Genomic DNA, 16,963 nt, shown 5'->3' with positions numbered 1-16,963 from the left:
AACATTAGCGATCTCCTGTGCTCGTATGAAGTCAGATTGGTCTCATATTATCACATTTTGTGGTAGTCGTGTAATCAGTGCCCCTGGAAGTCATGCACTGAGAAACATTCTGCAATGCAAATTAAAGTGGATTAAAATGCCTTCATTTTCTCAACGCTTTATTTTTTCTTTTAATTTATTAATGAAATTATGATGCTCCTGCCACAAAACTTTAAGAACTTTAACAAAACTTTAACAACTAATAATTCAGGCTCGTTACCAGAATCCTTGCAGATTCATTTTAAATCCTAATTCTGAAATCTTAATTCAGTTGCTATATATGTACCATTTTTTGTTTTTTGAATAAGAAATTAAAGACAGTAATCAACCAACTTCTCCTTCAAGGGTTGGAGTCAATCAGGACCTTTGAATTTCTATCTAAAACATTTAGACATTTGCAAAATTTGGGGAAAAAATGTTATCAAGCACACTTCATGACATGCAATAGCCTTGGAGTTCTGAGACACATAATTTCTTCTGAAAAGGTAAGTGATTGCAGGCAGTCCTCAACTTGCATTTTTTTTTCCCTTTCATTACTTTCCAAATTCAAGCTTGTTTGTGATAATGTTGCGTACATAATTATGAGGGTTGGTTTGGAATGCATCAAGCCCCTAAAAGAGACATATATTTGTGTTCCATCGCCATGCTAGACCTAAAAATGTTTTTGTCCTTCTCAAGGCTAAAGATCCTCCTCTCTGTAGATTACCTTCAGTCTTCAAACCATTTTGGTGGCAGAAGTAATGAAGAGTCTGGAAGAGAAACGGCTGGAGTGTCTCTTAATGACACACTCAATTCCATTGACAGAACAAGGATATCTATTCTGTTATTTGGCAGGTTGTTTGTTTTCTTCCAGTCTGCGGCGGTTTGTTGAAACTCTCATCCCAACAGCTTAAAGAAGCGTCAATACACGTAAAAAGAGCTCTTCGCGTTCGGCAGCATCCCCTCGCCCCCGGCAATTGTCAGAACTTGGGAAGAGTTTGATCTCTGAGTCGTTGCCACAGCTCTCTCAACATTGCGTTTTCGTTACAGAAAAGAAAAAAAAAAAACCCGGGATATTTCCGCAAAACATTTACATCTGTGTAATGGATTACTTCGGACAGTGTTCAGTGAGAATAAACCGCCCTTGAAAACGCAACAAAAGTAATAAGCTCAATATGTGAGTGGCTCATTTGAGTTTCCCAAAGTTACCGTTCTGAACGCTTATGACCCACTTTCACACCAGAGTTTCAGCGAAAGGATTATTGCGAAGTGATATTGTAGTCATGCAGAGGTCAAGGAACAGAGTCTGTTTCCAATTTACGCAGCCGGATGGTAATGGTTGCCCCAGACAACCAGATTGAAACTGCTGTTGTCGCTTGATTTGTTTTGGTTGCAGCTGTTATTCCCTTTCGATAAGCGACATTGAATCGTGACTCCCAGTTCGTCAAAGTTGGCTCCTGCTTTGGTTAATTCTTGCTTTTTTTTTTTTTCTCATTAGTTTTACAGAATAACAACTAAAACGCTCATTCATTACCAGGGTGGTTGAATCTGTCAGAAAAGTTATTTCGCTCAGAAACGAATATATGGAGGCTCCTTTCTCGCTGCCAGGACTGAGTGTTTCACGCTGCTTCGAGGTGGCGTTGCGTCTTTCTCACCAACGCAGTTTGGATTTTCTTCACAAACGCCCACATAGCTCAAATTGAAACTGTTCTTGGTCGGGTCGATCGCAAAATGAATTATGGTCAGGAATGATGTCGGTGCCCGGCTGTTTCCCTGCAATAAAAGCCTTTAAGCCAACCCCTAAAGTCAATAATGATGTGTTATTACAGCTATTAAAATGCTGCGTTTTACGAATAATAATCTTTTCTTCGCATGCAGTAAAGTTCCTGCGGCAACCTATAACTGTGATTCCAAACTTTGCAGAACAGAGGAGGCTTTCCAGAGGGGGATGGGGTTGTGGGGAGGAGTGCTGAGGTGAGGGAATTAGGCACATCTCAGCATCAGAAATATTTTTAGACAGACAGGCGAGTAATAAAAGTTCTCTCAGCAGAAGGGCGCCATTCATTTTTCAAACACACTTGATGGAAGGGTCATGGAAAGAGACCTCCGCCTTGGCCGATCAGTATAGACGGCCCTTAGAGATGGCAGGCCGAGTAATACTAAGGGCCTCTGAAATGAAATTCAACCTTGGAGCTTTCTGAAAACCTTTATTGATGTTAGCATGAGGGTCGAGGAATACATGCCTCAGATAAATTGGGCCCTACCCTTCCCTTCTGTAAGGGAAAACCAATTTATCCCGCTAATGGTTTTGACCTGCAAACGTACATTTCAAATAACTTCGGTATTTACTTGTAATTACTTTCAATTTGGTTTATTAATGATGCTTAGGAGCTTCTTTCAATGTTAATCCAATTCTGGTGTCATAATAACCTGCCCCCACCCTGCAGGGGCATTTAGATGTCACACGGTAAGCGATACAATTTGTTTGTGACTGTGGGTCGTCTCAATAGCCGTTATTGCACAGGAGGACTTTTTTTTTGCGGTTCCTAGAACCTTTTCAGCAACTAGGCTGTTTTCACATGAATGCAAACTAGGAACCAGGTCCTCAGACCCGAAAACCACTGCAGCTCTGACTCCCAAAGACAGGGCCTTTTTATGGTCCCACAGGAACTCTTGAGTTGGTGCTTGGTGATTGCTGGAACTCATAAGCTGCGCCAACTGCCAGGTACTTCTTGCAGACTGCGAACCACCATCAGTCCATCCATCTTCTCCCACTTATCAGGAGTTGGGTCGCGGGGACAGCAGCCATAGCAGTGAGGTCCAGACCTCGCTCTGCCCCGCCACATGGTCCAGCTCCTCTAGGGGGACCCCGAGGCGTTCCCAGGCCAGCTTGGAGAGTCTCTCCAGCGTGTCCTGGGTCTTCCCCATGGTCTCCTCCCTGACGGACATACCTGGAATACCTCCCCCGGGAGGCGTCCAGGAGGCATCCCAACCAGATGCTCGAGCCATCTCATCTGACTCATCGCTAGCGGCTCTACTCCTAGCTCCTCACCGAACTTCTCACCCTATCTCCAACGGGAAGTCCGACCACCACCCTGTAGGGGAAACTCATTTTAGCCGCTTCTATCCGCGATCTCGTTCTTTTGGTCACTACCCACGGCTCGTGGCCATAGGTCAGGTGGGAACGTAGATAAACCTGGAAAATTGAGAGCTTAGCCTTTTAGCTTAGCTCCTTCTTCACCATGACAGACACTACAGAGTCCGCATCGCTTCAGATGCCGCGTTGATCCGCCCGTCGGTCTTCCGCTTCATCCTCCCCTCACTCGTGAACACTAAACTTGAACTCCTCCACTTGGGGCACTACTTCTTCCCCCACCCATTTCAGGTTGAGTGCAATTGTCTCGGATTTGGAGGTGCCGTTCCACCGAGAGCCAGAGATCATGGCCTTATGAAGCCAACAGAACCACAACATCTGCATATGATTGGCAGAGACTGCAAAGCAACATTTAAAAAAAGTAAAATAATGGTTTTCAGTCAGGTGTTTTCTTGCGACTTGTGAAAAAATTGACAAAACCAGCGAGTAATGGACCAACAGAGAGGCCCAAGCTCCAAACCACAGAAAAATATTCAGGTTTCGCAGCGGGACATAAACATGTTTGGCAAAATAACCACAGTGTTTGTAAAAGGCAAATAAAAAACAATTCAACCCGTTATTGTTAGTCCATGGTTATTATTTCCACCATGTAGAACATGAATGCTCTGTCCTCTACCTCTTCTTTGTGGCGGTTTATTTTTCAGTCAGGTGTTTCCTTCCTTACTCCCTCACTGCCTGTGCGAATGCAGAACTAGACGTGTCCTCTAGGTGGGTAGTTCCAAGAACCTAATTCAAGCTGGGCAGCTCTCGACGATGATAATATTTCAAAACTGTTTTTCTAAAAGCAGCTGTTAACAACAATAAAATAAAAAATCTTTCGTGACATAGCATCAGATTACTCCGACAACCTCATCATTCCTGTAAAGATACAGCCGGTCTCAAAACTGACAGTTGAAATCAACATGAGTTGATCCGACACATAACTAGCTTACCCCTGTTTCCCCGCCGGGAATCCGAGTAACAATAGCATCTTTTTGTGCAGATGGTTGAAGTTGAATTCATGGCGCTGTCGCATCCCAGGGCAAATTTCTTCAGTGCCGATGTGGCGGAGGAGGCGTTCGGTGATGAATCGACATCCGCGTAAAAGGGACAGCTGGAACGGCAGAAGAGCCCACTTTAATCAGACACTGTTGAGATTACTTGTCGCGCCTGGGTTGTCAAAGGTGATGTGTAACTTGGATTCATATGCCAGGGTGGTTTAACTTCCCCATTGTGTATTTCTGTGTAAATCACCAACACATCTAATTGGTGGTAATTGTTACATAGGGGCTTGGACAGGCCAGCTTCCATATCTGAGAGGGAATCTCCTAATTATTCACCAGATTTACTGCCTGACACTGTTTTATCACTGCAATCTTTGGTCGCTGACTGAAAGAATGAGGCTGAAATGGGTTTCTTTAGCTGCTCCATCAATGCAGCAGCGTTATGAAATGAGCCGGACCTCGTGTGTCTACTAAATTTACTTTCCGCCGCCATGTGATGATTTGAGTTTCACCATGCGGCCTTGATGCCCCCCGCGCCAGGTGATTAGCTCCGGAGTAGGATAGGGACTTAGCCGTGAATCCCCCAGTGTGTGTCGCTTCCAAGCGTACGAAGAATCTCATGATGAGCCCAGGCGGGCTGCTCGCTTTGAGAAAAAAAAAAAAAAAACCCTTATAAATCTGAACAGCTTAAAAGTGACACTTCACTTTTTACATTTTTTTTTGAGACCTTGAGTTCTGAATAAATTTTACAATTCATTTACTTCCTGGATGTTTCAACAAAAAACTAGTTCTGTCGAGAAACAGCGGGAGAAGGAGCATGAAATAGTTGATTCAGGGTTTAAAAAAAAAAAAAAAAGGAACCAAAATGTATATTTTTTTGTTTGTTTATGCTATATGTTTATTTATGCTGAACTGATGTCCGATAAACCCAAGGCTTCATTAGAAAACGCAACATCTGGAAAAATGCCTCTGCATTGAGGCACCCCGAAGGAAAATCCTGGCCTTTTCACTTCGGTCACCACAACGCTGAGCTGTATTCTCTTAATTGCGCTGTGAAAGGTTGACTATTAATAACAATCCTCCTTCCAGAGCTGAGCAACATGGGAATGCACACATGGCTGGACAGTCAAGTTATGGATTGAATGCAGATTCGTTGTTTGGAAAGATGTCTTTTTATTCATTCGTGCATTTTCTGTGCCCCGTGCGATGGGGTTTTCCCGGCTGTCATTTGGCGAGAGGCAGTGTTCAACCTAGCATGAGCAATTGACTCACTCATTCACACTTCATATAATAACATATTGACATTCACTTTAAATTCACGTCATATAAAGGCATTTAACCATTCACTCCGTCATTCGCGTGTCATATTGAGACATACAGTCATTCACGCTCTCATTCACATGCCATATAGAGTACTATAACCATTTACTCATTCGTTCGCATGAGTTAAATATGATGAGTTAAAATGCTATTTTAACTCATCATATAGAGACAAACAACCATTCACGCACTGATTCTCGAGACATTCAACCACTCAGTCTCATTCTCACTCCATACAGTGACAGAGCTATTCAATATTTTTTCACATGACAAACAATAATTCATCCACACATTATAAATTAGCATACAACCCTAAAAATATTCATTGAGGCGTACAGCCATTCATTCTCTCTAGGCAACTAAGGATGTCCTATTAACCCAGTGGTCCCCAACTTTTTTTGTACTACGTACCAATTTTTTTATCCATGAAAACGTTTCAGCGGACTGGTTAGAGGCGCGGTGGTTCAAATACTAAAAACATTTTGGCGGTCCACAGTATTTAACCGGAATACAATGATTACACATTAAATTACAATGCGACAGTAAGGCGAAGGCGGAAACGGTCGTTTTTCAAAATAAGATCTAATGAAAGAACTATAATTTGTACCAAGAAAGATTTTCTTTGCAGACTGGTACCGAATGTTCCATGGACCGTGGGTCAAACTCCCCATTGAAAGACTCGCTGTTGTGAAAAAAAGAGAGACCCTTTAAGGCAATGTGACTCAGATTCTAAGAGTGATCGTCTTGGAACCGAACGTACTTGGTTTCATTCTCGAGCTTCTGCTATCATTGAGCAAGACACTGCTTTCTGTGCTCTGTTAAGTGGCTGTCTGCTGCTAATGTTTCATCCATGATGGCTAAAAAGCAGTTGCGCTGACGTTGTGCTTGATGTAGAACCGTATGTGACAAAATAAGGTCCTTTTTGCTCGAAACCAAACAGCCATCGTGCCGCCTGCTGTCCTTTTAAGTTGCTTTCGCATTGTAGGATTTCTTTTCAGCTCCCGTCATTTCTCCGTGTGTTCGGACAGCATAGAAACCAGGGATCATTGACCCCAGTCCCTAGAATCCATTTAACTTCCTAGTCTGAGCTCTTTTTCCAGCTCCATAGAAACTCGTATCAACTAGAGTCGTGGTGATTGGTGGTTCCCAGATACATCTTGCACGATTTCTTCTGTAAGCACCATTGTGCTTACTGGTCAGCTGGTCTGTCGAGACAAAATGGACTGGGACAGGGCCAGTGAGCAATGGACCGACGAATACATCCAACCCCTGATGAATATGGAGTTAGCAGGACTTTTCATACCACAAAGAAAGTGCAGGGAGAAGATAGAGACACTTAAACCTATTTGATAGTCCAAGGTTATGATTCCTGCCATACAGAACATGAATAGCTTGTCAACTTTGTTCTCCATGTTGTCCGTGTCATCTTTCTCTTTTTTCTGGTTGGTTGTTTTCACATGTAGCGCTTAAGGTACATGTCGCAGATGTTCGCAGTCCCTGCCACCATCCCTTACCGACTGTGAGAATGCAAAACTAAAAACATCCCAAATCAAATTTCGAGCTGGCCAGTTCTCAGAAATCACTTCTTTGAACTTTTCTGTCCGAAAGCGGCTTATGTCTTTCCCGTTGTCACTGAAGCTCAAGAGCTGAAGTGGATGGATTGAACTGTCGTGATAATCTGTGGGAGCGAAAGATGAGACAACTTTGCTTCAAATACACAAGTGAGAACGGGTTTCTTCCAAAGGTACAGAGCATGTTATTAATAGCAGCAGTGTGCAGCATGACGCTTGTTTCCAACTGTTATCGCTGAAAATGCGAAAGCAATTGTGAATGTCAGAAATCTGAATGCGCACGTAGCCGGTCAATAATGGACACGGGAGTCAAGCGGGCCTTCCATTATGGAGACGCTTTCTGACTGCAAATCTAGAGGACGATGTCATTTTCTCTTGTTGTAGAGGGAATAATTGGCATCAACGCTCCGCTGAGAGCGGCACATGTTGCTTTATATGATGTTCAGTTGAAGTAAACAAAAGAAAGGAACTGTTGCTGACTAGAAACCCCCCGCTGATGGTTGAAGACAGCGGCCCGAATGGAGACTCCTCACTGCGTCAGAACAAAGTAACCCGTGAATGAAATTTGTATCTTTCTTTTCTAGCATGCAGGAAAGATCTGCCGCCGTTCTGAAAATAGTTAGAGAATATTTGGTCGTCGGTGGTGTTGTGATTTTTTTTTTTAGCCAGTCGATATAAATACATCGAGCATCTGAGGCGCTGAAGGTGTTTCCTTGCCAGCCATCCTCATAGCTCAAAATCCAGAAGATCCTGCAGCCTGGAGTTGGTCCCACCGTCAGTGAACGGGACGTTAATTTAACCTGACTGACATGAATAGAGCATGAGCGAGCCCTCGGGGAGGGCGCCGATCTCCTTGCAAGAGGGCAGGAGCTTCGGCGCGTACGCCGTTGACAAACCGCTGAAGGAAACGCAGGTTCCAAAGGGCCTGTCATTGTGGGTGTCTTCGATTACATAACAACCACATTAAGTGAGCCCGGTGTTTTTTCTCCACGAATTTACACATGTTTGCCTCAGTCGAGGAAATACCCCCGCCGAGTCGCCCTTGTTCTGAGCTTTTCTTGTCTTGGTTGCTGCTCCGCGGCGCGGATGCTCGACAGATCAGGAAACGCGCCGTTGGACGGAGTGAATTAAAAGAACACTTCCTTTTTCACACTCGCCTCTGATTTCCTACTCAAATGGCTGAGAGCCTGTTGTGTTACAGGAGAGCTGAATCTGTTTATGTAAGTTTTTATGAGAGAATGAATGATTGTTTGTCTATATACAGAACAGTCTCAGAAAATTAGAATATTGTAATCAAGTTCTTTATCTTCTGTAATGCAATTCCAAAAACACAAATGTCATAAATTTTGGATTCAGTACAAATCAACTGAAATATTGCAAGCCTTTTATTATTTTAATATTGCTGGTTATGGCTTACATCATAAGAAAACTCAAAAATCCAATGTCAAAATATTAGAATATCATGAAAAAGTAATTTTTGTTTTTTCAATTGCATTTCTGAAGTTAAAGAACTTTATCACAATATTCTAATTTTCTGAGACAGTCCTGTAATGTATAAATGAGAGAATGAACGAACTGTTTGTCTCAGTGTGAATTTTGAAAGACTGAGTGAATGCTTATCATTATATGACATTTGAATGAGAGGTGAATGAGAGGAGAATGATGTGTGAATGAGAGAATGAACGGTTTTATACTAATAATACTTCTAATGATAATAATAATTATTATTATTGTAATAATAATAATTATGATACATTTTATTTGTAATGCCCTATCATACACTCAAAGACACCATACAGAAATATACATATGCATGAAATATAGATCCAAAGAAACTATTAAAATAAAACAATAAAAGTGACCGTGTGCCTTAAGAAAATGGGCAAATGGGTGGTCGTATAATAATGATAATAATACAATTTAATAATTAAAGACTAATTAAAGTTATCCGCTTATCTGGAGTCGGGTTGCGGGGGCAACGAGGCCCAGACCTCCCTCTCCCCAGCCACATGGTCCAGCTCCTCTGGGGGGACCCCAGTGTTTCTCCAGGCCAGCCTGGAGACATGGTCTCTTCAGCGTGTCCTGGGTCTTCCCCTTGGTCTCCTCCCAGATGGACATTTCCAGGAGACGTCAGGGAGGCATCCTGACCAGATGCTTGAGCCACCTCCTCTGACGCCTCTCTATGCAGAAGAGCAGCGGCTCTACTCCGAGCTCCTCCTGGATGACAAAACTTCTCACCCTATCACTGAGGGAAAGTTCGGCCACCCTGCGCAGGAAACTCATTTCGGCCGCTTGTATCAGCAATCTCTTTCTTTTGGTCACTAACCACAGCTCGTGACCATAGGTGAGGGTGGGAATGTAGATCGACCAGTAAATTGAGCGCTTCATCTTTTGGTTCAGCTCCCCCGTCGCCACAACAGACAGCTACAGAATCTGCATCACTGCATACGCCGCATCAATCCGCCTGTCGATTTCCTGCTCCTTTTCTCACTCGTGAACAAGACCTCGAGGTTCATAAACTCCCCAACTTGGGGCAGAACCTCTTCCCCGACCCGGAGTGTGCATTCCACCCATTTCCAGTTGAGCACCATGGTCTTGGATTTGGAGGTGCTGATCCTCAGCTGCGAACTGTTCCAGGGAAAACTGGAGGTCATGGCCTGATGAAGGCAACAGAACCACATCATCTGCAAAAAGATGCAGTCACCAAACCAGATCCCCTTGATGCCCTGGCAGCGCCTTCAAATTTTGTCTGTAAAAGTTATGAACAAAACCGGTGACAAAGGGCAGGCCTGGCGGAGTCCAACTCGGTACCCCATACTCCAGGTGCATCCCAAAACGGGATTGCCCGCGGGACACGGTCAAATGCTTTCTCCAGGTCCACAAAACACATGTAGACTGGCTGGATAAACTCCCATGCCCCCTGGAGTACCCTGCTGAGGGTGTAGAGCTGGTCCACTGTTCCACCGCCAGGACGAAAACCAGACGGCTCCTCCTGGATCTGAGGTTCACTGACCCGGCGGACCCTCTTCTCCAGCACCACTGAATAGACCTTACCAGGGAGGCTGAGGAGTGTGACACACCCTCCAATCCCCCTTTTTAAGGGGAATCATCACCCCGGCCTCCCAGTCCACTAGCACTGTCCCCGATATCCACACAATGTGGCACAGGTGTGTCAACCAGGACAGCCCAGCATTCAGAGCCTTGAGGAACCCAGGCTGGACCTCACCCACCCTGGAGTCCCGAGACTGAAGAGCTTTTTGACCGCTTCAGCAACTCCAGCCCCGGAAATAGGTGTGTCCGCTCCAGAGTCCCCCGGCTCTGCTTTCTCATCGGTAGCCGTTTAAACGGAGTTGAGGAGGTGTTAGATATTTGCCTGCCACTGATCTACAACGTCTCAAGTTGTGGTAGGCAGCGCCTCGCTCCCACACTTCCCCCTCCCGAGCCACTGGATGGTGGACCACCAGAAATCCTTCTCAATGATCTTTAATGATTTTCTCCTTCACGGGAGGTCTTCTGAGCCAAACTTTATCTGCCTTGGGTGACCCTTCCATGGGTGTAAACATAGCTGCCAGGATCACTTGGACATGCAAACCCCTCCACCACGGGGAGGTGGCGGCTTTTAGAGGGGATAGACATATACATGTACACAAAATTCATATCCAAACAAACAATTAAAATGAAACAATAAACATGATAATTTGTCTTAGAAAAAGAAGAGAATGGGTTAATAAATGGTCGTATAACAGAGGTGGGCAACCTACGGCCTGCGGGCCACATCCGGCCCGTTGCTCTTTTTAATACGGTCCACCAAAAATCGGCACAGAATTCATACTTGATGTCAATGGTTGAATGACTGGAGCTCAAACAGGAGATTATTTCATTTTTGGGGGCTACTTGAGAACACTTGAGAAAATTCCTGAGCTGGAAGACACAGATTAGCTTTGTGATTTAGCCTTTACTGTGGACATACCGACACACATGAATGAGCTGGACGTGAAACTAGGGGGAAAAAACGGTTTGTTCATGAAATGCAAACAAACGTCAGAGCCTTCAAAACCGAGATGGTTTTATTTTCAAAGAAAATGTCAGACAATGTTCAGACAAATGTCGTATGAGTCCGATATATACTGTTAACAAGTGCTTTTTTTTTTTTTTTTATCTTGTGGTGACCCGGCCCGTTTGTCAAATTTTAAAAGTCAATGCGGCCCCTGAGCCAAAAAGTTTGCCCACCCCTGTCGTATACTCATAATAGTATATTAATAATAATAATAATGAAGTGACTATGTGTCTTTAAAAAAAAAAAAAGACTAAATGTGCCCTGTAATTGACTGCCGACCGGTCCAAGAGGGACCCTGCCTGTTGCCCCGATGTCCGCTGGCAAAGGCTCCTCCGGCAACTTTGCAGGATAAGCAATAGAGATAATAAATGAATGAATAAGAGATTTATTCATTGTATCATCGAACGAAAGACGATTGGAATAGGGAGCCGAGAATCACTAACTTGAATATTGGTCTCTGCATGGTCCAGGGAGATTTCTTAAATGCATAGCAGACAGAATATAATTTGGGAAATAAAAAAAAAAAATTCCTGCTAGACACCTCCCAATTAGATGTGAGTTCCTCTCTCAAGAGTTTTTCCTGATTTCAAAGGGGAGCCCAGATCGCTCCTCTCCCGGTGGCCAGTTCTGCCTGCGACGCCGGGGTTCTTTGATGGAAAAACAGTTTTTTCGCGCTCAGCCTTTCCCCCCACGGTGCATTCACTGTTAATGTCCGCAGAGAATATTAATTCGCTCTATTCCCAGGGTTTCACTCCAGGCATTTAAAATTTTTGGTGTTTAAATCTGACAGGTGAATGACTGTCCATATGAATGAATGTCTATATGATGTGAATGAAAGTGATTGGTTGTACGTCTGTATATGTGACCCTGTGATCGACTGGCGACTGGTCCAAGGTCAATTGCGCCTGTTGTCCGATGACAGTTTGGATAGGATCCATAACCCCCACGGCCCTGAGTACAGGATGAACGAATTAATTCATGATTTTTTTTGGTTCTTTTTCAGACACTTGGGGTGACTAAGAGAACATACTAATTTGGACTTTCGGGAGCTCTCTGTGCTGTATCTGCACAAATCCATCCACTTCCAATAATCAGATGCGGCATGACCGAAAACCATACCTGATTCCCTCAGAAGTGCCGCTTTGTCATTTCATTATGTATGAAATTCAATAATTTACTTCACTCCGGTCCGTAATCTCATTTAGATCCGGAAAATTTCCTTAATGAATTCAAAATGCAGAGGGCTGAGACATCGGTGTTATTCCGATCCCTGACGACAAATATCGTAAATCAGGAGGGAGTTTTAAAGCATAGCCCGCTCTAAAGTTCCTGCTGTTCAGTTTTATTCATGGCTCTTCTCTCAAGTTTATAAAGAATGTCATTGTGTTGCCCTGTTCATCTGTTGAGGCTGTTAATTTTAGATCACATTGGGACCTGACTTGACACTGTATCCATGACAGCGGCCATATTGAAATAGAAAAACTTGCTGTTTTATTGCGGATTCTGTGCACGGCCATCCCTCCAATCAGAAAGTTGGTGGTTTCGATCTGCGACTCCTCCTGTTGTTGTTTCCTTGGGCTGGACGCCAAACTCCGAGTCGCCTCCGGTGTCCCGGTTCCCACCCGGCGTGGCAATTCTGCCATCACCGTATGAGTGTGTGTACAAATGGGTGAAAAGCCACCTAATATAAAGTGGGGACCATTTACCATTCTGGTAATTTGAGCTTGAAAAAAAGTATATTACATTATAATTATTATTAATATTATTATTAACATATTTAATTTTGAACTCCAGGTCAAAAGAAATTTGAAATTATTTCGGTTTACCAAGCGGAAATAATTTCTCCTGATTTATTACGTGGTAACGAATGGGATTTTTCTGCTTTACAGGAGGGTTGGTTTTGTTATTATTTTGTTGTTGTCTTTTCCTTGAGGTGCCCTTTTTTTTTTTCCTACGGCTAAGGCAATCATTTCAGAGGAGAAGTGTGTAATAAGATGAGACAGAAACCTTGTGGGCATGACTAATGCTACTGAGGCCAATTAAGCTGATGTCTTCTCCTGCTGAATTAGATCACCCCGATAGGCCCCCCAGCCCCGCGCCGTTCTGCCTGCGCATATATATGCCCATGACGGCGATCACCTATGAAGAAATCGGAGACGGTCTTGGGCGTGCTCGTATTAATCGGCCGGCGAGCCTTTATTTCCGAGTCACTCTTGAAGGCTGATTGATAAATTAAATGGCAAAGGCGTGCAGAGTTGGAGGACACCTTTCTTTGGAAAATAATTGACTCCCCCTGTTAAGCTGTATGTTGGACGGTAATAAGCCTATTAATAGGCTCCTCTAAGTCGGCTTAGATAGAGGGTCACACACGGGTCGGTACGTCGAACCGGTCACCCAACTCGAGACCGCCGGTAGATTTACGACTTAGTTAGGCTCTCTCGAAGGCCTGCAACGGATTGCCGGCGGAACGATTGTTCGTCTTCGGGAAGTCGTAAATCAAAACAGGCCAGGGTTTGTCATTATCTATTAATACTCTGCTGCTCGCCGCTCTAGAGCTCCGGAAACAACCGTAACTCAACGCCATCTCGCTTTCACCGGAGATTGAAAGTTTCCCTCTGAACAATGTCGGCAAAAAAAAAAAAAAAAGGCAGCTCCTCAAAGTTTGCTTGGCATCTGATTGATTCACTCATCCCTCTCTGGTCTGTGGTGCGCCGACAGCTCCGGAGGTGGAACGCCTTAATTGAGGCGAATGCCGCGGGGCACAAAACCCACACAATTTGAAAAGGACTAATGATGGGATATCGCGCATTATTTCTCCAAATAACCCGTGAGGGATTCCATATTTAATGTCTTGTGTCTTAATTAATAATTAGATCAGTGGAAATTCATTATAGCGCGGCAGTGCAGGTTTTTTTTTTTTGCGTGCTGTACTTTTGATGATTCCTACATGGTTGGTACAAAAAAGAAAGGGGGGGCGGGGTTGTGCGCATTCGTAGTCCGGGTTTTTTGAGGATGTGTTAGATCTTTGCTGCCGCTGTAATAATTAAAAATCCCTCTTTGTTTTTCAGAGCCAAGACGATATTCACATCATCCACAACAGTCAACTCGGTGAGTCTGCTTTTCTTCTCAGGTTTGAGGGGGAATAAATAGAGGGAAAAAGCTGTAGTCTTGAGGCCGGATAGATTGCAAAAGATTGTACGTCTCTATATGATGTGTAAATGAGACAGAGAATGGGTGTACGGTAATCCCTGTACAGTAATCCCTCGTTTATCGCGGGGGTTACGTTCCAGAACCAGCCGCAATGAAGGAAAATCTGCAAAGTAGCGGGCATATTTCTATATTTCTATTCACGTACAGTAGAACTTTGGCTGATGAACGCCCCTCATGACGAAAAAATCGGCCCTAAAAATAGAATTTTCGATCAAATTTTGAATCTACCTGCGAACAAGCAAAGTCGCAGGCTTTCCACGTTGTAGTGTTTTAGCATAGCGACAGTTGGGTGTGCTAATCCACAATGTTTACATCATTCACCTGTTATAACGCTTCATAGCCTTCATTATGGCTCCCCAAAAAAGTTGAAAAAGTGATAGTGGTGCTAAGATGAAGTTAGTCAATTTCAGTTGATCTGAAGAAGGAAATAATAGCTAAACGTGAGCCTGGTGTTCGTGTTACAAATTTCGTCAAGCACTACGACATGGCTACGTTAACCATCTGTACAATCCTGAAGAACAAAGGAGCTCAAGGAGCGACTATGTTAGCAAAACAAAGTTATTGTTGGTTTGGATTAATGAAAGACAGCTTATTGGAGATTGTGGTCAAATTTGCGAGAAAGCTTTACTTTTGCTTATTTAGTGAAGGAAACGCTGAGTACCAGTGCCGGCAAGAAGAGAAAGAACACCAGAAACACATTAATAATTACGGTTATCTGTAATTCTTTCTTGTATTTTTGCCACAAATAAACCCAGAAAAAAAGTTTCAAAAAAAGCACAGTATGTTTTTGGGGCTGGAGAACGGATCAGTGGGGATTACATTGATTTCAATGGGAAACGTGATTCGGTTTTGGTTTGTGAACAGAGTCAAAGAACAAATTAAATTTATAAATTGAGGTTTGACTGTATATTTTAAAGCTTTATGACCCTCCACACACTTTTATTAACCCGGTTACCATCTTCCTTTGGCACTTGGTTTCAGTGCCTGATACTTTAGAAGCTGCAGAACGTTCGGGCGTCATAGTAAGGGTTGAAACAAATTAAAAAACCTTCACAGATAATTCACACAAATAAGACACGACAGTGTAAGACCAAGTAGCGTATGCATGTCGATGTGAAATGGACAAAGCGAGACGCCGAATGCATCCTGTTCACAGGAGATGCAGCGAATGATTCAGATCCCAGAATACAGAACACCACGCTCTGATTGGTCGCCTCCCGAGGAAAATGTGCATGTTATCTAAAAAATGATAGAACAATTTTTATATAAAATTACATTTATAGCGTAAGAACCCCGTGGTATAGCAGATGGACGTGTATAAAATTAGAAGAAAAATAAATCTACGAAACAGCGACACGTGACATGCATATTTCTTACTGATGTGAAAATGTCATTATGACCTTTCGTCAATTAATTGGTCTTTTCTTTGTGCGTTTAACTGCACTTCGTGGGCCCTCCCTTGTACTGTTTTTACTTCCTGCCCTAACATCGTTGACCTGTGCCGCTTTGTCGGTCCGCATCAGTCCAGCTTGTTGGCAGGGTTTTCACCCCCTACGCTGAACTCTGTGCCTCCTTGCGTTTGGGTTTTGTCGGACATTCCTTTCTGCTTAGCGTTCTCTTTTTAGTTCCGTTTCTTTGCACAATTCTATTTTTCTTCCCCTCTGTTTTCTCTGTCCCACTTCGAAATTCAATTTATTCCATTTATTTTCTCTTTATTCCCAGTTGTGGCCAAGTAACTATTATTCTTTTTTTTTTTTTTTGGTGTCTGTACCCTCCTCGCCGCCGATCGCTAAATGTAAACGCCACTTGCATCCATCAGCTTTAACAACCTCTGACCTCCTTCCTTGCGCAGGCCTCAGTTATTGTTTCCTCTTATATCGAGCTGCAGAAACATAATAATTACAACAGTCCCGCTCAGCGTAAGTAAGTTGGATCACTGAAAGAAAGTAGGCAGATGTAAAAACTCACCCTCATTATTTTTAATCATCTTGCGAATGTTATATTTACAACACATTAACTTTTGAACACAGCTCTCTAGAATATCTCAAGATCCATTGGTATTTTGGGATGTTTGGTGTCCCGTATGATGGGTGGCCGTCTGCCTCGACCAGACAGTGCATTTTCAAAGTATTAAAAACAAATGTAAAAATTTAATTCCGGACAAGGGTCGCTTTCAGGGCACTGACCGGGTTTATTTCCCATAAGTGGATTGTAATCATTGACGCAGATCACAATTGGAGTACTTTTTTTAAAGAGGCTGTTTTGTTTCCAAATCTGCATTTTTTTCACAAATAGAAAAAAAGCAATTAACATTCCAGACCAACTTCGCCTCAAATTACATTATCACTTCAACCGCCTCTCGAAGAAGTTAGTCAAAAAAAAAACTGAAAAAACAAATGAATAAGTAATATATTTTTCATTTCTGCTATCACTGAGCTCTCTGCTAATTCCTTCAGACACATTACTTTTTTATCTATTTATTTTTAAGTGAATTTAAAGTAAAGGTTATTTACAGTAATATATGTTTTCCACAATTATGGACCATCTTAACTTAATTCGTCCATTTATTTATTCATTACCTACAGTATATTGCTTATACTAGCCTTGGCGAGATATGGGCTGTTCATGCATTCATTCACTCAGCTGGGAA

At 43.1% G+C, this 16,963-nt stretch overlaps 1 protein-coding gene across 1 annotated transcript in view; it reads left to right on the top strand.

Moving 5' to 3' along the window:
• LOC147224216 (beta-1,3-glucosyltransferase-like) overlaps positions 1-16,963 on the top strand; it is a 115,265-nt gene that overhangs the window by 36,266 nt on the left and 62,036 nt on the right. Inside the window, exon 4 of the mRNA XM_086164957.1 lies at positions 14,172-14,211. Coding sequence (XP_086021083.1) covers positions 14,172-14,211 — 40 coding nt within the window. The remainder of the gene's footprint in view (positions 1-14,171; positions 14,212-16,963) is intronic.

This window comes from Fistularia commersonii, chromosome 18 (assembly GCF_037954325.1).
Source record: "Fistularia commersonii isolate RoL2024-O1a breed Wild chromosome 18, RoL_Fcom_v1.0, whole genome shotgun sequence".
Lineage (NCBI taxonomy): Eukaryota > Metazoa > Chordata > Actinopteri > Syngnathiformes > Fistulariidae > Fistularia > Fistularia commersonii.
The sequence above is the reverse complement of the archived record's forward strand: the minus strand, read 5'-3'. Positions and strand labels throughout refer to the sequence as shown.